General features: G+C 36.7%; 6 protein-coding genes across 8 annotated transcripts; 4 read left to right on the forward strand and 2 right to left on the reverse strand.

The window, feature by feature from the left end:
• Positions 1-295: 295 nt before the first annotated feature.
• Positions 296-3,136, forward strand: LOC122051311 (carboxymethylenebutenolidase homolog). 2 transcript variants are annotated; one of them, XM_042612372.1, is made up of 3 exons: positions 296-532; positions 1,963-2,252; positions 2,458-3,136. In XM_042612372.1, the coding sequence occupies exons 1-3, from the start codon at positions 368-370 to the stop codon at positions 2,996-2,998; spliced, it is 996 nt and encodes a 331-aa protein (XP_042468306.1). In that variant the 5' UTR covers positions 296-367; the 3' UTR covers positions 2,999-3,136. The 2 variants fall into 2 exon arrangements, with proteins under 2 accessions (XP_042468306.1, XP_042468307.1); XM_042612373.1 differs by having other exon boundaries at positions 393-532; positions 1,952-2,252.
• Positions 3,137-3,280: 144 nt separating this feature from the next.
• Positions 3,281-6,033, forward strand: LOC122051312. Its single transcript, XM_042612374.1, has 3 exons — positions 3,281-4,620; positions 4,723-4,841; positions 5,422-6,033. The coding sequence occupies exons 1-3, from the start codon at positions 4,282-4,284 to the stop codon at positions 5,567-5,569; spliced, it is 606 nt and encodes a 201-aa protein (XP_042468308.1). The 5' UTR covers positions 3,281-4,281; the 3' UTR covers positions 5,570-6,033.
• A 1,282-nt stretch (positions 6,034-7,315) lies between these two features.
• LOC122051313 (heat shock factor-binding protein-like) lies at positions 7,316-7,905 on the reverse strand. The gene has a single exon (XM_042612375.1). It carries the CDS (start codon positions 7,810-7,812, stop codon positions 7,531-7,533), a length of 282 nt encoding a protein of 93 aa, XP_042468309.1. The 5' UTR covers positions 7,813-7,905; the 3' UTR covers positions 7,316-7,530.
• A 1,143-nt stretch (positions 7,906-9,048) lies between these two features.
• Positions 9,049-11,700, reverse strand: LOC122051315 (glycolipid transfer protein 3-like). Of its 2 annotated transcripts, none has more exons than XM_042612376.1 (6): positions 11,209-11,700; positions 11,018-11,073; positions 9,887-10,017; positions 9,653-9,788; positions 9,421-9,564; positions 9,049-9,319 (listed from the first exon to the last, which is right to left on the reverse strand). In XM_042612376.1, the coding sequence occupies exons 1-6, from the start codon at positions 11,591-11,593 to the stop codon at positions 9,284-9,286; spliced, it is 888 nt and encodes a 295-aa protein (XP_042468310.1). In that variant the 5' UTR covers positions 11,594-11,700; the 3' UTR covers positions 9,049-9,283. The 2 variants fall into 2 exon arrangements, with proteins under 2 accessions (XP_042468310.1, XP_042468311.1); XM_042612377.1 differs by having other exon boundaries at positions 9,049-9,347.
• Positions 11,701-11,877: 177 nt separating this feature from the next.
• On the forward strand, positions 11,878-15,280 carry LOC122053589. The gene is made up of 4 exons (XM_042615606.1): positions 11,878-12,067; positions 13,889-14,061; positions 14,571-14,671; positions 14,753-15,280. The coding sequence occupies exons 2-4, from the start codon at positions 13,964-13,966 to the stop codon at positions 15,247-15,249; spliced, it is 696 nt and encodes a 231-aa protein (XP_042471540.1). The 5' UTR covers positions 11,878-12,067; positions 13,889-13,963; the 3' UTR covers positions 15,250-15,280.
• Positions 15,281-16,205: 925 nt separating this feature from the next.
• On the forward strand, positions 16,206-17,517 carry LOC122051316 (50S ribosomal protein L7/L12-like). Its single transcript, XM_042612378.1, has 2 exons — positions 16,206-16,380; positions 16,809-17,517. The coding sequence occupies exon 2, from the start codon at positions 16,829-16,831 to the stop codon at positions 17,405-17,407; it is 579 nt and encodes a 192-aa protein (XP_042468312.1). The 5' UTR covers positions 16,206-16,380; positions 16,809-16,828; the 3' UTR covers positions 17,408-17,517.
• The last annotated feature ends 3,404 nt before the right edge of the window (positions 17,518-20,921 follow it).

Below are 20,921 nucleotides of genomic sequence, written 5' to 3' on the forward strand. Positions count from 1 at the left end.
TTAAATTCACAAATATTCAATTACTTGAATATTCATCGTCATCCCTTGATATTCTTAAAATAAAATTCTTTAATAATAATGCAAATTTAAAATTGTTTTAAAAATCTTTTGAGTTTGTTCAAATCCCTACCATTCGAGTTTTGCACCATTATTTGGAGTTCCAATATGTAATTGTGAACAAAATAGTAATATGCGAAAATTTTAAAGACATTTTCAGAAGAGGAGAAACGGCAGGGGGCAAATTGAAAATATTCAAAAAAAATATCTGAATCGGAGGCTTATATTTCTCAAGTTGTGATGCGCCTCCTTGTCCGCTTCTCCAGTCCACTCCCAAGCCCTAGCTCTCCGGCCGCAGCTCTTCCCGTCGATGGGCACCGCCTCCGCCGTCCTCACCCTCCTCCCCTTACTCCCTCGCAGAGCACTTGTAGCCTCCTCCTCCCCTGGGCGTACCCGGGCGCTCCTTAGTAGTGGCGGCGTCTCCTCTTCTGTAAGCGGATTGCGTCCACGTTTTCCCCCCTTATCGCACAGGCCCGTAAGTCGATGCCTTTCATCTCATTTTCTTCGTTTCACGCTCTTATCTCGAACTATTTCATCTAATGTTGGAATATTTCTTCCGATGCTTGAAATTTTTTTCTTCGGTTTTTGAGCATAACCTATCTAGCTCTAAGTTTGAATTAAAGCAATGGATTCTGAATGTTATTTTGGCCATAATCTTGTTTAAAACCGGTTTCGGTTGAGAAGGAATTCGAATTTGTGTTTTAAAAAAGAATACTTGAGGATTCTAACTTCAATTCCCATATAGGGTTCTTTAGTCTCAGGAATACCTGAGAACTGTCAAAAGTTTGATTGGATTTCTAAAGTCCAACTTTTCTGTGATGATAGGATTTTAATTTTCAATTTTCTTGTTTATAGATCTCCGGAAAGTGGGTTAACATCAAAACAAAAACCTTAATTTTCTTGGGTAATCTCTGTTCCCGCCATATACATTATTTACCCAAATATCCTCCAATACTGTTCTGTAATATTGAGTATTGTTATCATCTACCTCTGCGGTTTCTTAGCTTTTACAACGCGCCCAACATACTTTAAGTTCAAAAATATATAGCAGCTATGATTTCGTAGCTACTATAACACAGATTCAACTCACTATCATAATAGTTATGAAACAACTATTGTAATTCATAGTTGCTACAATACTATTTTATTCTATTCATACAGCTAACCAATTGAATGGATTTAATGGGTCAGAAGTGAATAATATATTAGAGGATATTTGTATTATTTTAAAGGGAGTTGATGAGGTGGGATGCCTTTTGATAAAAAAAAAATCAAAATAGATCATCCCTTGATGATTTGAAAATAAAGGGGCGCCTATTTTTGTCCTTTTCTGTTTCGTTCATGTTTGTTATTTATTGATTTCACATTTTTTTGATCTGTAAACAGATGAAACAGAAAGACCGGATCGTGGATTAACAGAAAGATCTCTTAAATTTCAAATACATAACTGAACAATATTTTTTTTATTTGGTTACTCAACTTTAATAATTGTGCCTATACATGTTCATGCATTAGCTTTACTGAGACGCAGGAAATGTCCACTTAAGCATAATGGAGGATGTTGTTGCAACAATTTATTAGAATGATTGTGTTGACATGATCATGGTTCGAGGGCTCAGTCAGTTATTGAGTCAGCATACATATTGCTCGCAATCGAGTAAATGTAGTCAATGGACTCGAACGAAACAGTTTTTGAAGTTTTTTCGATTCAATTGAAACCCACACATGCTTGAGACCCATTTGAAATATGAATACAAAAATTTGTGATTTTTACGAATCAAATTTCTATCTTTAACAAGTGTGCTAATTGTTCTTTAAAGTTTAACCATTCCATGTCACATTTCTGTTAATTTACTTGAGATATTACCATCATATGCTGACTGTAACATTTCAGTTTGGTTCCAGAGGAGATGCAACTTGTATTGCAGGAGAGGCATGCCTCTTGGCCGAAAAGTGACCGGCAAGTCACTTTGCAGTCAAGTGGAACTAGAGGATGATGTTGATGATGAAGCATGTGAGCTTGTCAATGGAGTTGAGCTGGTTATCGGAGAGGGCGAGGACAGTTTCCGCGCATACTTACTGAAGGCAGTGAAGAACAACAATGGAACAGGTGTGCTGCTTCTATCCGATGCACTTGGTTTTGAAGATTCAGCTACAAGGGACTTTGCCTATCGAGTGGCTTGCTATGGCTACAAGTACATATCTGATTACTCTTAAATGCTGCTCAATGCTTCATATGAATGGTGTTTCGTTTGCCATGGCTACAATTTTTGGGAGGATTGTTCTCTTTTAGCTGCTCACATAGGTTGAATTAGCTAAAAGAGAAACTCTGAACCATGATTATCCTACCAATACATTCGCCTGGGTTTTTTTCATTCCTAATAATGCATTGTTTTGCAGTGTTCTTGTCCCTGATTTATTTCGAGCGAATCCATGGAAGCTAAACTGGGCGGTGGATGGGTTCGATTCCTGGTTATCCAAACAATCACCTGAAAGGGTTGCTAGAGATGTCGACGCATGCACAGCCTGGATGATTGATGAATTTCTAGCTGCCGGAATCTCAAAAAAACTCGGCGTCATCGGATTCTCTTTCGGCGGTGGACATCTTATGGAAGCCTTATCTCGTGATGAGCAAGCATACTATGGCACCGGCATCTGTTTCTATGGCTCAAACATGGACCCATCCAAAGGGAGCAGCATCAAAACACCGGTTTTGTTTGTTTCCGGAGATAACGATCCCTCCTGTCCTGTAACTACACTGAATGAGATTGAGAAGAAGATTCAAGGCTCGAGGGTCGTGATATACCATGGCAGAGGACAAGGGTTTGTGCATCGACCAGAGTCGGAGGAGGAAGATGAAGCTGCAGAGGATGCTTTTTCTATCATGAGGAATTGGTTGCATGATAATTTGCTTGTAAGGGAAACTGAGTTACTTGTGTGAGGCAAGAACACACTACTTTTCACCACAAACAACCTTTCCTCCTCCGTCTGTATTTCATATCTAATCAAACTACAAGTATATAGATGAATAATGTTGGGGAAAAAAAGATCTAATTGTATTGTTACAGACTGCACCAAACTGAAAGATTTCACATGGGCTAGACAGGGAAGAAAGATTGTGGATGGGCAAATTATATAAATATAAACCTTAACCTCTGCCACTATTATTTTAATTAACAACATGATGAAATAACAAATTTGAATAATTAGGATAAACCCAACTTATAAAAATAACAATAATGATTAAAATAAATACAACTTTCTAGTTTGATTCGCAAATAAATTTTTATCAAACTGCTGGAGAAAATCGGCATTTTACTTTTGAGAGAGAGATTACACTCATTATTAAGTTTATTAACATCATCTATGCCCAATTTTGTATGTATATTGATTGGGTATTTTCCGTGACTAATAAGAACCTTAATAATAATATTAAAAAAAAATTGATACTCACCAATGGGTCATCATATGTTCCACAATCCATTTGCCCTTTTGCTACTTGGTCTGCATCAACACCTTTTATATGCTCAATGCGAAGAGAGAGATTGAAACAATATTCCCCATAATCAAATCAGGATATTGCAGCTTTTTCTTCTTCTGTATTTCCCGTCCTTTGCAACAACAGTGCAATGAATTGAATAAGAGGCTGAAAATGATAATGCCAAGTCTATCAAAACTCGGCATCCGACAAGTCCAGAAAGATAATTGCCTCATTCGGTATCTTTCCTTTTTAGCTTACCAAACTAATGCAGATCTACTTCGACCACAGATGGTCCTCCACACTCAGCGGTCTCGTGAACGTTGTGTGTCAAAATGCTCACGTTTCTCAATCATGAATCATCACTAACTCACTGTTAAAGTAGACCAGGCAAGAGTACCATTGTGCACGAAAGAAGACAGTAGTAGTTAATCCATGAAGCAAAACCATGTTATCCACTGTTCACTAACAGCAAAACTAAATCTCAAGTCTTGTGTGAGAATAACCATAGCCAATAGTCACACATATCACTGTCAGTGTCCACATCTGAAAGTGCAGAAATAGATCCAAATCACATATTTTCCCCACATGATGTTTGTTTTTACTGCTATCTTTGCATCCAGTACTTTTGATCTGCTTTTCACCTGTCAGAATAAAGGGAAAAAGCAGTATGCTAAAGCATAATCATCATCTCCATCTACCTAGTCTTGAGAAGCTCAAGTACCAGTCACAGGGCTGTGGAGAAGATGGGCAGCCATGGTGGTGGTGGAGGAAATATGAATTGGGATGGCTCTTCCTACATTTCCAAGTCTTCTAAAGGTTCAAGGAGTTGGGGGAGGAAGAGCAGCAGGGCTCAGGGAGTGTGGGGGGATAGCAGTGTGGGGATGGAGAAGAAGAGGGTGATGGTGGTGGTAGACCAGAGTGGGAAGGCCAAGGAAGCCATGATGTGGGCATTGACTCATGTGGCAAACAAAGGGGACCTCCTCACTCTCCTCCTTTGCCTTCCTCCTCGCAGAGTTGGAGACTCTGAGCTGCACAACTTTGCAGACTCTCTTGCCTTATTGTGCAAATCCACCAAGCCAGAGGCAATTTCTAGACTGTAGCATTGATTACGTGCCGAATTTTGAATAATCAAATTCTTGATTACTTGCTAATTGTCCTTGTTTTACCTGAATTTTGATAAACAGGTGGAAGTGGAAGCACTTGTAATGGAAGGACCAAAGCTGGAAACTGTCCTCAGCCAAGTCAGGAAACTGGAAGCATCAGTTCTAGTATTGAGCCAGAGCAAACCCTCCCTATGTTGCTGGTAAACATCTTTTGCCCCGTAATTATAACTCAAAATTTATCTTTCCCTGCCAATGTAATCAAGGAAAGAGGTCAAGAGTGCCAAACAAGGAAAAAATAATTTATTTTCATCGGCTAGGACAATAGATGTAACATTAGTATATCAACTGTCGTCTCTTTTTCAGAACAAAGAGTAATTTAGCACCTTTTAGACGAAAGTCTTCGAGTAACTTTCTTTTTTTCCGGTTGGGATGAAACAAAAGCAGCATTTCTCATGAATAATTATACAAGCATATTGTTGGAAGAGGGATAAAGGATAGCGTGGAGCACAAAACTCCCATTAATGCAAAATTCCGGGGAAGAGTCTATTATATGCAATCTTATCCTATTTTGCAAGACCCTGTTTCTGAGACTCGAATCTGTATCTAGGTCACACGGCAACAACTTTCTCGTTGCACCAAGGACAAAAGAAATATTTCTCATGAATAATTATACAAACATATTGTTGGAAGAGGGATCTAGGAATAAAAACGAGTTCAGCAAATTTTTATTATGATGCCGCCAATCTTTAGATCACTGATTTCCTTTCATGATTGCTACAGTTTGTTTAATACAAGCAGCGAAGACTTCGTAGAGCAGTGCATCGATGAAGCTCAGTGCCTCACATTAGCCGTGAGGAAGCAAAGCATGGGAGTAGGTGGCTACCTGGTCAGCACTAAATGGCAGAACAACTTCTGGCTCCTGGCCTAATTAAAAGAAATCATGCCACATCCTTCTCATAGTTGTCTAACAATGTTAGCATTGTTGTAAGATGAGCTACAATAACAATTGTAGTGCCTGAACTGAGCCAACAGTTAAAACTCTAGTGTGTATGTTTATGGATTGGAGTGTCTTCTGAGTTCTGATACAAGATAATAAGTTAATACTCAATCATGTTGCCCAAAGTCAGGTTAGTCAAAGTCATGCGCATGTCTTAACATCACATATCATAGCACATTATGGACTAATAGCATAATCTCATTGGAATCCTTATATCTACATCAGTGATATCATAAATGTGTTGACAAAAGGAACAATATAAAAACAGAAAAGAACATAGAACTAGCCACATGCAAGCATAAGGAGATCTAGTTTAGTTCATTCTTTACCATATTATACGCCCACACATTAATGGTTCTATGAAGCATTGGTGCAATTCTAAAATCTATGCTTTATCTTCCTTGAAACTTACAAGAGCAAAGAGACCCTGTTCAACAGCGAGGTGGTGCATGGAGTTTGTGTTTCAGCCATTAAGGTAGCATAGAGCGCTGAAACCTTATCTCAAAGATAACAACAAAGTTCAGCCTGACCAAGTCACAGAACATCAAACAGCATTAAGAGAAGAGCTGGGTTTCTGAAAACAAATAATAGTCAGTTAAGGAAGAATGTGCACTCTGAGGAAAGTAACAAATTAGATACTTACTTGTGTTCTGCAACATTGAATGTAACACCAGTGACTGAATGAATGTGAAATTTTTTTTGGCGACTTTGACAAAAAAAATCAATAACAATGATAGTCGAGGAACATACAGGTGGGAATACAACCAGACCACTACTCCAGCTCCTTCAAGTAACATTGCTTGTACATCCAAAATCATGGTTGCAAAAGTTGTAATGTAGTATGATGTATTTATGCTACACATGAGAACCCAATCAACTATGGTATCAGAGAGTAAACCAAAACATAGACCGCGTCGAGGACAAGGTTCAAACTTTACAAACAGAAGTAAAACTATCAAAGTTTCAAGTAAATGCAACAACTTCAGTATGACAACTCCCTTTTGAAATTGACTATTTCATGAACACATCAGCCGAATTTTTGTTGATGCTAAATCCTTTTAATTCCAAGTAATGCCGGAGAGACTCATGATTTTTTATTAAACACAGCGAACAAAAAGCCAAAGATACATGATTCTGCTTATCATCAAGTTCCAGGCGAGAAATAATACCAGTCATATTTACACAGATAAAGAAAAGACTCTGCTAGTATTGTAGATGTAGCAAATGCAGTTAAACAAATAGCATAGCAATCAAATAATTGAAACTAAACTAAGTTATGTTATGAAGTTAAAAGAATATCCTCAATAATGGGCACCAGTTAAACCCATATGCATTACTTTAACACTTATTCATGAAAGTAAGCATAGAATATCTGTGAAAAACACACAAAATATGATAAGATTCAAACCAATGTGAAATCCTTATCGGTAGCAACATAAATGAATAGAACAATCTATGAAAAGGAAGAAGCAAGATGACCTGTGGTGATAGACTCAAGAATTTAATTGTCCAAATAACACACCATTATACGGATGACATAGAAATATCCTCCTTTTCCTTCCTTAAGATTTTACCACCGTCCACAGCTTAATCTCAAGCAATTTGACAATACTACATCCTCTGACAATAGAGCATATGAATTATCAAGTGGATGCATGATAATATGAGAGGAACCTATTCTTAAAGGTTACATCAACCAGTAGACTAATAGAAATATTGATTAACAAGTTTTTCTCTACTTCTGAATGGAGTTCATCTCGAAAACACCTGAAATTAGATTGCACACACAGGAAAGCATCCCTCACACAAACTCACAAAAGATAACTCAATAAGACAACTGCAATATGTCACTGTTGACCTGATCCAGACAATGTCATCAACATGTGGCTCGCTCATGAAGATTCGTCAGAAGGCTTGCCTTCTTCCGGATCCGACTTCACCGTGGGTTCCGCGTCCATCTCAGCTTTGAGGTCAATGATGCTCTTCTCCAGTTCATCGATCTTGCTCCCCATCTCATCTATCTTTGCAACTATGCCCTCGGACATCGCCTGGAACCTGTTCTGCATCTGCACGAGAAGGTTTTGGACGAACGCCGTCATATCGGCGGTGCTCTGCACCGATCCTTCGGATTCATGATCGCCAGTCTTCGGGGCGACGGGATTCGTGGAAGCCATGGCCACAACCCTAGATTTCTCAGATGGGAGGAGGCTCTAGCTGTTCGCTCGGCCTCGTCGACACCGCCAAGATTTGAGCGGAAGTGGAGGTTACAGAAATCGAAGCCCGGTCCAAATAACGGCCCATTAGTTGGTCTGTCCGGTTCGCAGAGACGGTTTATTAGACATAAGGTAACTGGGTAAGGGAGGGTCATTGATGAAATCGGATCCTTTGGATCGCACTTTACGATCCAGAGAATGGATCATTTCATTCATAGGTGTAAATTTATGGACTCTACCTAAGTTCATGAGATCCCACCTATCAACAACCCCTGGTCCAAGAGGGTTGCGGTCCAGAGGATCCCATCCCGCAATAGATGGGATTCGGGTCAGATTTTAGGACAGGGATCTTCTGGTCCAGGATCTCTGGACCAGTCCTGGTCCCCTGCTCATTCATTGGCTAGATAAATTAGATCTTATCTATTTAACAAGTAGAGTCCAATACATCCAGCTAATAAATATATAGGGCCTCCTTTGATCTAGAATTTTTTGGATCAGAAAATCTGACCTCCAGATTTTATATTTTTTTATAGAATATCTACCCTTACATATATATAAGGGATGTTTTTTATACTAATAATTTTTTTAATATCTAACTAATATTAAAATTAATATCATATTAAAATATATAATTAAAAAAAATAAATTAAACATTTATATAGCTAACTCCTAGCCTCAAAAAAAAAAATCTTACATTTTAAGAAAATAAAATGTTATATATATATATATACACACCTTCCTCCATTCCGATAGGAGGAAATTGTCGTCTATCACGGCGATTCGATCATTGACAGATTTAAATTGAAATAGTAATTCCATAATAATTATGATCGTTGGTTGCACTATTCCTATCAATGATCCAGATGTTCTGCCAAGGTCAAAATTTGAAATGTAGATTTAAATTGATTTTTTTAAAAAAAAAATTATATCCGGAGTAGACTATGTATATTTGTATTTTCTGAGATTTCTTACTCCAACTCTGATTTTTTTTCCTAATGTTTTTATTTATACAACCTCATATCTATGCCTATCCACTTTAATATCTTCCTCTCTACCACTATTACACAAGGAGTAAACTATTTAAATAAGATTTTTTCCTACTACATAATTATAGGGTTTAAGTCCACCTTCTGACCGAAAACTATAAGAGAAAAATAGAAAGAAGAGACCTTTACATAGAAATTTTTTCCTATAAAAAATTCTCCACAAAATATTTTACACAGATGAAAAACTTTACATACACAAACATCCAAAATATATTATCTCTTTCTTCTTTCCATGAACTCCCCAACCTCTTAAACAAGCCCATTCTATCTTGTCCCTCTTATTCAACAAAAACAGGAGACAAAACAGAGTAACATGCAGTAAAGCAGTGCCTGTACAATTTTCCTTTCACATTATCTACAAGGAGTGCAGAGACAATGGCAGGTCATCATGTAGACTTCAGTTTATCCAAATGATAAGTCCTCTGCAGCAATTCATCACGAAACACATTACTGTGATCAATCCAACTATGTGAACAACACAATTTACAGAAAATGAAGTGATTTTCAGAAGGATTTCACTGACCAAGAGGGCACATATTTCATCCAAAAGTGGCTGAATCACCGACACATAGCTCTTGATGTCTTGTTTCAGAGCTTCATAATCCTGCTCTTGACCCATGAGCAATCTGATTAAGGTTTCCCTCTCTGGAACCAGTTTTAAAGCTATCTGTCAATTTTCAAACTCCAGTTAGCAGCATCCTGAGGCAAAGGAATCATTAACCTTACACATCGACCGACACAGGATAAATAGCTACCTTGTAAGCAGCCGACGAGATCCAACCATGACATGGCTTCAAAACCTCACTGTATGCTTCTTCCACTACTTGCTCAAGTTTTAATTCAGGGTTCTTGTCCAATTTTTGGAACAAAGTTAAACCGAAAACTATAGACCTAATTAATCATCAAGAAAAAGAAATACTAGTTAGATACTTATTTGAGCTTAATCTCTTTTTTTTTCACAAAAATTGAATCCATTTCTGTGGCTGTACCTGGTGAGCCAAAGAATAGCTTTTGAACAGCTTCCAGTTTTTCTCGAAGTGCCCTCACCTACTTCTTTCTTCACTATCTCGATTAAACTTGAATTCATGTTTGGATCCAACATGAATACCTCTTCCACTCTCTGAACAAAATTTTTGACGATTTCAGTAAAATTTATGATCTATCTATTTTTTGATACAAAATAGTGATGTATCTTAGAATAATAGTCTCAACGTATAAACATATAACAAAGTATGGGGAGACTAACAACTTCATGAGGATTAGTATTCCAGATTCATCTTGCAAACAACCATTGGAATAGTTGTTCTATCAAAGTTCATCAGAAATAAACGTAAGGACTAAACATTCCATTGAACTCGTTCATCACCTAATCGAAGCATTACTGAAACACCGTCAGAGATTGACATATCATTGTGATCTGAGAAGGATGAATGCTTGTAACGACTAGCCTGAGGGGGGCTGGCAATGGCATCAACTATTTACACATATGTATTAGAAATAATATATTGATAGGTTTATCCACTTTCCCTCGAAATATCAAAATCATCACTTCTCTTAAATTTATAGTCTATGGTTGAACTTTATTGTCGAAACCATAACTCAAATTTGTTAAAGGGAATCAGATCATGTTGAACCAACTTGGCTGATAGGAAAAATATATTAAAATAAATGCTTCCTTTTTGAAGTAATCACAATAAAGGGTATTAAACATGAAAAAAAATCACCTTAATTCATGAAGATTCAAGTAATTTACCCTAAATCTTTACAAGTTGGGAAAATTAAATAGATGGTCGACACAAGTTCACCTTGTGAAGAAAAAGTTCAAGAATCAAATACAAACTATGAACTGATAAACAAACATTTCAGCTGCAAGATAAAAAATATTAAAAATGCCTGAAAAGTTTCAATACCTCAACATTTCTCCATATATCATAAAGGTTCATGCAATTTTACCCTGAAATCTTCACAGGTTTGGGGAATTAACTAGATTATTTAGACAAGTTCATTTTGTGAAGCAAAAACTGAAGAACCAAGCAGAAGCTATGGATTCAGAAGCAAAAACTTCAGCCGCAAGATGCAAATAATTAATACTAAAACGCCTGAAAATGAAGTGTCATCACCTCAACATTCCTCTGTATATCCAGCCTCAGCACCAGCATCGTAGGACCAATCTTATCTGCAGAATCAAAGAAACAGAAGAAAAATTCTAAAAACGAGGGGAAAAAAAACTCTTTCACCAAAATTTCTTTATCAGATCCCCCTTTTTCCTCCAAGATTCAAACACATTAACTAGAAAAGAGACGCAGCAGACCGAGGAGATGCAGGAGCAGATTGGAGGCAGCGAGAAGAGGCATGGCGGAGACCTTGCTTTCCTCGAGCTTGAACAGGGAGAGCTCTTCCAGTGCCATCCTAACATCCGACCACCCTTGTCTCCGGCCACGGCTCTTGTCCTCCTCCTCCACCTCCACCTCCTCGCCTTTGCTCTTCCTCGCCGGCTTCATCCTCTTGATGGTCTGGTCTGGGCCCAGTTGCTCGCGTGGGCACCGCCTCTTCCTGGCCATGTCTGATCTCCTGCGGGTGGGCAAGGACAGGCGAAGAGAATTAGGGAGGTCAACGAGGCGTGCCAGTGGATGGAGATTGCCAGATTGGAGACTGCCGCTGACGCTCGCCATTGGAATAACCTTGTTTAATCTCATGCTGATAATTGCAGCTCGCTCAACTTGGGCAGTTCCGTCGCAGGGAATACGACGAGAGCTCCTGATGTAACAGATGCCTTTGGGCCTCTCTGGCTATTTTTTCCTTGCACAGCGACTGTTTACTGTGGAGGATAGAAAGAAAAGGTTTGTTTACCAAACGCGGACAAGTGTAACAAATCGACAACGCCTAAAAGACAAAACGCCTGCTTTAAGATCCGTTCATGACATGATTAATTTTATTTTAAAGTAACTGTCCGAACTGAAAAAGGAAACTAACTTGTATATTGAAATATCGTTTCATCGTGAGTAGTCGTTGTGTGTGCGTGTTCTTCCTCCCCTTCGTTCGAACCCTAGACCCGCTCCCGGATCTGAAGTCGCCTCCTTGCCTCCCCTTCCTCGATCGATCCGCCTGCTTAATCTCGTCCATCTCGGTCGGATCGCCGCATCTCCGATCCTCTCCGGCAGTCTCATTGAGTAAGTGAATCCATATCTGTATCGATTTCATCTGTTCGATTTTTGGTTGGTAATATGCAAGAACTTGTTTGCTGGTTGATGTATGCCCTCGTGATGTGTCTTGGGTTTCCTTGGGTGTGGTTGTAATGGTGATGTTACTTAGGAAGTTCATCTGATATCAAATTACACTCTTTTTGTAAGTAATTTTCTATCAGTGCGAAAACTTCTGACAATGGAGCATATGAATTATTAAGTGGATGCCTGATGATATTTGAGGAAACCCTATTCTTAAAGGTTACGTCGACCAGTGGATGAATAGAAATTTTTATCGACAAGCTTTTCTCTAGTTCTGGCATGGAGGTCGTCTTGAAAACACCTGAAATTACATTCGCGCATACAAAAAAGCATCCCTCCCATGAACTCACAAAGATGATTCAGTAAGACAGGTGCAGTGTGTTATTGTAGACCTGATTCAGACAATGTCATCAATCTGTCATTGTGGCTCCGGATTCGACTTCACTTTGGGTTCCGCGTCCATCTCAGTTTTGAGGCCACTAATGCTCTTTTCCAGTTCATCAATCTTGCTTCCCATCTCATCTATCTGTTCAACTATGTCCTTAGACATCACCTGGAACCTGATCTGCATCTGCACCAGAAGGTTTTGTATGAATGCCATCATATCGGCAGTACTGTATGTTGATCCTTTGGATTCATTATTGCTGGACTTCGGATCAACAGGATTCGTGGAAGCCATGGTTGAAACCCTAGATTTCTTGATGGGAGGAAGCACTTGCTATCTGATTGATCTTGTTGACTCCACTAAGATTTGAGCAGAAGTGGAGGTGAGAAACAGAAGCCTGGTCCAAATATTGGTTCATTGATTGATGAATGATCCAAATATTCCGTCAAACTCAATGTTGAAATGGAAATCTTAAAATCAAAACTGTGAAGCACTAGTTAAACCTCCTCCGGTTCAATATCTGAAAGGGAGGAAAAGGGGGAAAGTTCAATACTAGGGTTCTAAACTTAACTGATACAAATCCCCTTCTCTCCCAATTACTTCTTAAACTGTTTCTTCCATTGATCGATTAGGAAATGTCCTCAGCCTCAGAGGGGCTGACTTAAGTTGGCAAGCCAAGATGGATATATATATTCAGAAGGAGCAGGGTTAGGCATGTGCATCTGAATGTTGTCGACTCCTGCAAAAAATCCCAACGTTGGAGATTCCTAGTACAGACCCTATGCTGAAGTCAATATGAGTTAAAGAGATCCAGAAAGTGCATGCATCAAAATGGCATCAGTTTTATACCTTCAGTGTTTGATCCCTTGAACATGTGTATTACCAGACTCTTATAGGCTTTTATTAGTAAGGTTGGGTTGTCCTCTATGTTAGTGGTAGGCTATGCTGAGGCATGAATCACTAGAGCTTTCTTCTATCCAGGGCATTAAAATGTGATGCAATGAGTACATTATTTGCAAATATGATGGATCACGTTGATGGTGACATGTCAGTTGATTATCAGTGCTTGGTCAATGAAGTATGCTTAAGGTTGCAGATGTCTTTGTCTAGAAGAGGTGCCCCTATTATTCCACTTTTGGGCATCAGGTCTCGAGTTGGTTGTTTAACAGAGGTCTTGTATGCTTAGGCAAGACTGTGGACATTGTCTGACCAATGTGCCATGGCTTGGATGCCCAACCCGGCTTCGGCTAGGTTCATTGGTTTGTTTCGGTCTCCCTCTTCCCCAGTCTGACTGAATCCCCAACGCTACTAACCTAAATGAATGCTATTTGTGTTACGTCTATGCCTTGCTCGGGATTTATCTCCAATTTCATGTCTTGCAGGGAAATTTAGCAAGGAAATCAATAGGACAGTGATCTTTGGACAAAACAGTGTTAAATGCAAGTGAAGTTGAATCAATGGGGAATGTTGTCAGTTCAGTAACATCTGGGTTTATCAATGTCATTGGCGACATATTTGGAGCTCCATTAGATTTTCTCTCTGGCAAATCGTGCAGGTAACAAAAAGTGCTAGCTACTGGTTCCATTTGCTATATTTAACACGATATTCAACTTTCACTTGCTTTTCACCCTTCCTTAACACTCAATTGACATCCTAACCAGAATTTGTTTATTTACGTTACTAAGTATTGAAAATCCTAAATCATCGGTACCTCATCGCTAGTATCGTATGCCTTGCTATTCCCATATTTAGCTTCCTCATGGCAAAGCCAATAAGTAGGTTTTGAACAAGATATTATGCTATGACTTGAATTCTTTTCCTCTCTAACATAATGCTAAACTTTTGTTTCTTAAGTTGGGAATGGATGACAAAGTGTTGGTCCAAATTCTTCACAGATTACTTTTTAATATTCAAATTTGCTTTGTTTGATCATCAAAAATACACTTTTGATCATCAAAGATTTTTTTTGTAAATGTTTTTAGAAGGTTATTAACAGTTTCAGTAGGACGTGGTATATTTTTTCTCGTGCTATTTCTTTATCTGATTTCCATAAACTGATATCAGCTCAGTATGTGAACCGACATGGGATCTTTTGTGCTACATCGAAAATTTCTGTGTTGCCAATCTTGTGAAGATGGTTGCAGTTCTTGCTCTCCTTTATGCTGGTAAGTGCTTGTGCCTACACTATTTTGCGATAAAATTATATCCCCCAATGCTATCCTTCTCACCCATGCGACCCGATCCAGTGCTGCTGTTTGTCTACGTGCTCTACAAAATCGGATGTTGGCAATGCGTTTGCAAGGGAGGTTGCAAGATGCTCTGGCAATGCTTAATGTCTTGCTACTCGTCTTGCGAGTACGGCTGCATGTTTGTGTGGTTTAAGTTGAAGAATGCCAAAGAAGATCGTCGGAGGAGGATGGAAGTTTACGAACTGAGTTCAAGCGGAGTTGGATCAGACGAGAGCATATCATACGTGCATACACCAAGGTCAGTTAGATTTGCCAGATCTCTTTCTCGGAGATCAAGGGAACGACGAAGGATTCAACTGGAGAGATCTTTGAGGGCGAGGAGTCACCGGGTGAGAGTCGGGATTAGTCAGCACTCTGTACGCGTCAATGGCGAGGAACCACGGAGGCTTCACAGGCATGGAGATGTGCTGCATGACGTTAAGGTCACTCATACATCAAGGTTTGTACAGAAAGGCAATGGGAAGAGGATTCATAGGAAGAGGTTGTGGGAGTAATTATATGAATATAGTTATAAAAAAAAATATTACACCAAGTAAAATAAAAATATTTGTTTATGAAAAAATAAATGAGCCTTAATAAATGGATTAATGCTTTATATGATAAACCTACGACGTTGATTTTCTATATCGTTAGAATAAACTTGTTCATGTGGAATGTGATTTATCAGGTCTATACTGCAGTAATAATTAATAATAATACAATTTTTTTAGTCAAAAGATGATCACAAATAACATGTTGGAGCAAAACAAAAACTTGACTTGTTTTCGATTATTTTGATAGAGATATAATTAAATATTGTTCTGCATTTTAATTATATTGACCCTTTATAATAAAATTATATTAATTAAAATATTTTAATATTAAAATATTAAAATAGAGTCATTAGTAGAGGCATTAGGGGTTTGGATTTTCATCCTTACTGTTTCCCTATGATAAAATTTAATTTAATTTAATATTATATTTATCTTAGTAAAAAAAAATAAAAAAAAGTATATTTTTTAATATTGTCGGTCTGAAATATTTATAGTCAATTCTAAGATGTGAAATTAAAGAGAATTATATTTTTTTATATAAAATAACCAGAGAAAATTAATAATAAGAAAAATTCATAATAATATGTCGCAGCTGAGTCTCGAATTTTAGATCATTCATTATTTCGCTTGTGGAATTACTAATAAACTTTGGAATTATTTTTAATGTGAATAGAAAAAAAGATATTAAAGTAAATTCATTTTAGGCTTAGTTAATAAAGGGAGGAGATTTTTAATAAAATAGTAAAATTTATATATTTAACATAAAATCATTTAAACATAAAAGAAATTCTTAAATAATTAAAATATAGTGAGCTAAAATTTGAACCGATGACGTTCTGATCTGAACCAAAAGCTATTAACAATTGAGCTACAGGTTGAAATCATGACTATGTAAATAGCATCCTTATTAGTTTTTGAGGTAACCGATCCGACGGTTTAATGTACGAACCTGTGTTCCTCTTCTATCAAACCCTAAAAACCCTCCCAAATCTGGAGTCGCCTCCTTCCCTCCCCTTCCTCCATCCGCCCGCTTAATCTCGTCGATCTCTGTTGGATCCCAGCATCTACAATCCTCCCCGGCCGTCTCATTGAGTAAGTAACTCCATATCTGTGTCGATTTCGTCCATTCGATTTTTAGTTGGTAAGATACCACAACTTGTTCGCTGACGACATGCTCTCGCGATGTTTCTTAGTTTTCTTTGGGTGTAATTTGAATGATGATGTTACTTCGAAAGTTCATTTGATATCAATTTCAAACCAATACATGGAGAATACTAACCTGTTTGCATAGATCAAGTAGTAGTAATCGAGTCTTAAAAACCTCAACTTTCTGCAAAATTTTGATAAAAAGGATCATCATAAGGTTGATTACAGGTGGGAAATGCCTCATTTATTCTTTGATGACAATGTTTCTTAGAAATTTCGTTCGATGTGTTTCTTTGTTTACTTGGAGAATGCCCACCTGTTTTCATAGATCAAGTAGTATTATTTGAGTCTTAAAAACATGAACTTTCTGCAAGATTTTGATACCAGCGTTACGATGAGGCTGATCACGGGGGTGAAATGTCTCCGGTATTCTTCAAATTTGTCTAAACGAGCTGCATTATCATCTTGGGATCGCCTCTTCAGTGATGTTGCTGCCGGAGAGACCAATTCAAAACCAAAACGCTACAAGTATCCAGCAGTCTACGAACCTTTTGGTCCAAAGGCTCCTCCATCTGAGAAAGTTTTGCAGCTTGCTGACCGAATTGCTGCCCTTCCTCCGGAGGAACTTAAACAGATTGGACCTACCCTCCATCTGCGGCTGAATCAACCTGCGCTTCATTCCATATCTTCTCAGGGGTTCAGCTTTGGAGCTCACTCGGGAGCCGGTGCCAAAAAAGCCGAAGAGAAGAAAGAAGAAAAAACAGCATTTGATGTTAAATTGGAGAAGTTTGATGCCGCTTCAAAGATTAAGGTGATCAAGGAGGTCAGGGCATTTACCAATCTTGGTCTAAAGGAGGCTAAAGATTTGGTGGAGAAGGCACCTGCCATATTGAAGCAAGGCGTCACGAAGGAGGAGGCCAACGACATCATAGAGAAGATAAAAGCTGCTGGTGGTGTTGCTGTTATGGAGTGAAGTAGTCGAACCTTTAGAAGCCTTGTTCAGTGGAACGATGACTTAAATCTTTTCGTGTCTATGTTTTATGCTCGACGCTCGAGTTCATTCATTCTCTATTGAGCTTTTCATCTTGTACTAAAAAACTAGGGCAAATGCTGGTCCATTACCATCTGATAAGAGAAGTTTAGATGAGTAACCCGAAAACGAAAAGGGTTGTTGGATGTTAATTTTGTTTCCAAATACTTTGATCATGTAATCTTTTCTGTCAACACATAATAAACCAACTGTATCGAGTATTGGCAAATACAGTGGTCCTTGATGCTACATGAATTGTGCACTTTCTGTGCTACTTGACACATCTGTTTCGGCTTTGGCTGCGGGGTTTAGAAGTCGATGACAAAAGGTTATCTGTCATCCAAAGTTGTTTGTGAGATTTCATAGCAACTTGCCAGTGACTTTTCAACCGAAAACCCCGCTTGTTTGGCACATCCATTTGTTTCAAAATTTATTGCAGAAGGTACAAGTGATATAGTCTCACATAGAAGTACCTATTGTAATAGTCTTATTAAGTACCAAGTATTTTCCGGAAGGAAGCTATATGTGATATAGCCTTGCATAGAAATGTTCTCGCTGTCGTCTTCGTTGCGTCATCGTCATCCTGTCTTCGTCGCGTCTTTGTCATCCTTGATGCTTTCGGGGAAGAAAGCATTTGAGGTCCTCTCCAATCTTCATCCTGTCCTCATCCTTGTTGCTTTCCTGATTGTTATTATTGATGTGTTTCTTGAAGATGACTTCAATTCACTTTCAAAAATATTAAAATGTTCCTTTAAAAATTTTATTTTGTTATTAAGACATTTCTTCATCAACAAACGAAGTGTTTTTATTTTAGACAAAAGAGGAAATGGATTTACAAATTAAAAAAAAAATGCCACCAACTTGTTCTATTTGATCATATAATAGATTTTAAAAAAAAAACATAAATGTTCGAGCTTTTCTAACAAAAAAAAAAAAAATTACAAGAATGTTTTTCTATTTCAATACAGTCAAGCTGGTGATGTCCAGACTGAACGACTCCCAGGTGGCCGAGAGTGGAACCCATATGTACATTTTTCGTACTCTTTTGAAAGCTTATGTCGCCGACAACAGAGAATGTCCTGCAAGTAAATCGTATTTTAAAAACTTTTAGCCTGTCACATCAAAATTTATGTGCTCGTTTAAGAAAAAGTGTAAGAGACATTTTTCGACTTATCTTTTCTTAGGAAGTTTAGAAACCATGCACATAATTTAGGATGCATGCACATATGTTACAATATACTATAAAAGGGGGTCTCCAACTACAGACGGAGGTATGTGATGCTTCATTATTCTACACTCTCTCCACTGAATCGAGGACTTACTTGAATGTCGGAAGGACAACGTCGATGAGTCCTTTCCTGGCCTGACACTAACGCATCTAATTCTGCGAAGTCTTTTTCCAATCAACACTAGAACTACGTTCTCAGCTAACCGTCTTCTCAACTTTCAGACAGGATCAATAATTATGCTCACTTCAAATTATGTAAAAGAAGATAAATTACATAGCCGATTTATAATTTATCATCAAGTTACCATAGACGTCTATCGTATCATCTATGTTTTTCTCCAAATAAAAATATTGAAACAACCCTATCTACATATTATATTTTTAGAATAAGTCACTATAATTAATTTTCTCTTTAGAATAGGTTTTTTTTTTTTTATTAGCATAAGTCATTTGATTGGTATTTAATCTTTCTTTTCTATTATAATAAGTCATTAGAGTTATTGATTTTATGATGACAAGACATTCTTATATATATCTATATCAAGAGATATTATGTAATCTTTTATAAAATAATAAAATGATTCAATTAATTAAATAAATTATTTAGTTATTGGAGATTGATTCTATTATTGAAGTGAATGGTCATCCCTCGAAGTTATTCTTTTCTTTGTTTCCCTACTAGATAGAAAACGATTCCTATCAATTTAATATCAAAACGTTAATTTCATATTATAATAAATTAGAGATCTGATGAAGATGAATTTCTTTGCTGTAGAATTAGAGATCCTACCTAATTTATTTTGAAAGCAGAAAAAAAAAATTCTCCTAAATTACACACCAAATGATTTCCTAACTTCTTTGACCTGGATAGAAAAATATTAATTAGTTATGTTATGTCATGTATATGTAATATGGAAGATGGGATTATCTGAACCATAATTTATGATTCAAAAAATAAATTATTATATTAATTGATTGATTTAAGATGGATTCCATCTAGTTATAGATGACCGTCTTACTTGTTTCAAACGTCAAGAATATGATAATATAGATTTTCTCGAAGTGGTGCGATGGTTGAAATATGAAATATTGTCATATGAGATATTGAGATCAAAACTCGGTGTGTCTAGGCATATCTCTACCATAACTTGTCACTTGTACTAATGGATAGCAGTTACTTATGATTTGTCTTCTTTATATTAACCTAGAGACGAATTGATAGGGATATAAATGAATCATCTTTTATGACACAAGTATCATAATACAGATAAAAAGCTATAAAAAATTCAACATATCATAACGGCAAAAGAAAATCATAGTTGCTTTTCTTCTACTATTTAACTAGACTATTGGTCAGAATGGAAATTATTGTTTACTTTTATTGAATGACTTCGTTCTAACATTAAGAAAAAAACGTTAAGCGGAAATTCAATGGTAAAAAAATATTAAATTTTTTTATCTCTACTCCATATATATATATACCAATTTATCTAATTATCTCTTATATTTTTAATATAAAAATCTAAAAATGAATATAATTACTTTTAAATTCAGCACATTAAATTAAAATCTAGTATATTTTCTATCAAATTGAAGACTCTTTTATCACCTCAATTGAATAAAAAATATACTAGATTCTCTTTAAATTGTGCTATGAAAAATATACTAGATTCTCATGCTGAATTTAGAATAAATTATATTAAGTAAGAAAAAAATCATGCTCAATTTTTCACTCCATAACCAAATATAATGGATACCAATTTACCTAATTGCCTTTCATATTTTTTTAGGTATAATTCCACTTGAATTCAGCACATTAAATTAAAATCTAGTATATTTTCTATCAAATTGAGTAGACTCTTTTTCCATCTCAATTGTATAAAAAATATATTAAATTATGCTCAATTTGATAAAAAAAAGATATTAGATTCTCCTTAGATAATGTTGAATATAGGATGAATTATATTAACCGGAAAAAAATTATATTTAATTCGATAAAAAATATACTCGATTTTAGTTTAAAGTATCGAATTTAAGAATAATTATACTCATTTTTTATTTTTTTTTTATATTAAAAAAAATATGAAGGACAATTAGATAATAATATTTATGCATAGAAATTGAAGTAAATAAAATTTTATATAAAAAAGAGTGAATATATATATATATATTTTAAGATAGAATTGCACGCAGAGTTGAAATTTTATTTAGGGATTTATATATATATAT

This window comes from Zingiber officinale, chromosome 3A, assembly GCF_018446385.1.
Source record: "Zingiber officinale cultivar Zhangliang chromosome 3A, Zo_v1.1, whole genome shotgun sequence".
Taxonomy (NCBI): Eukaryota; Viridiplantae; Streptophyta; class Magnoliopsida; order Zingiberales; family Zingiberaceae; genus Zingiber; species Zingiber officinale.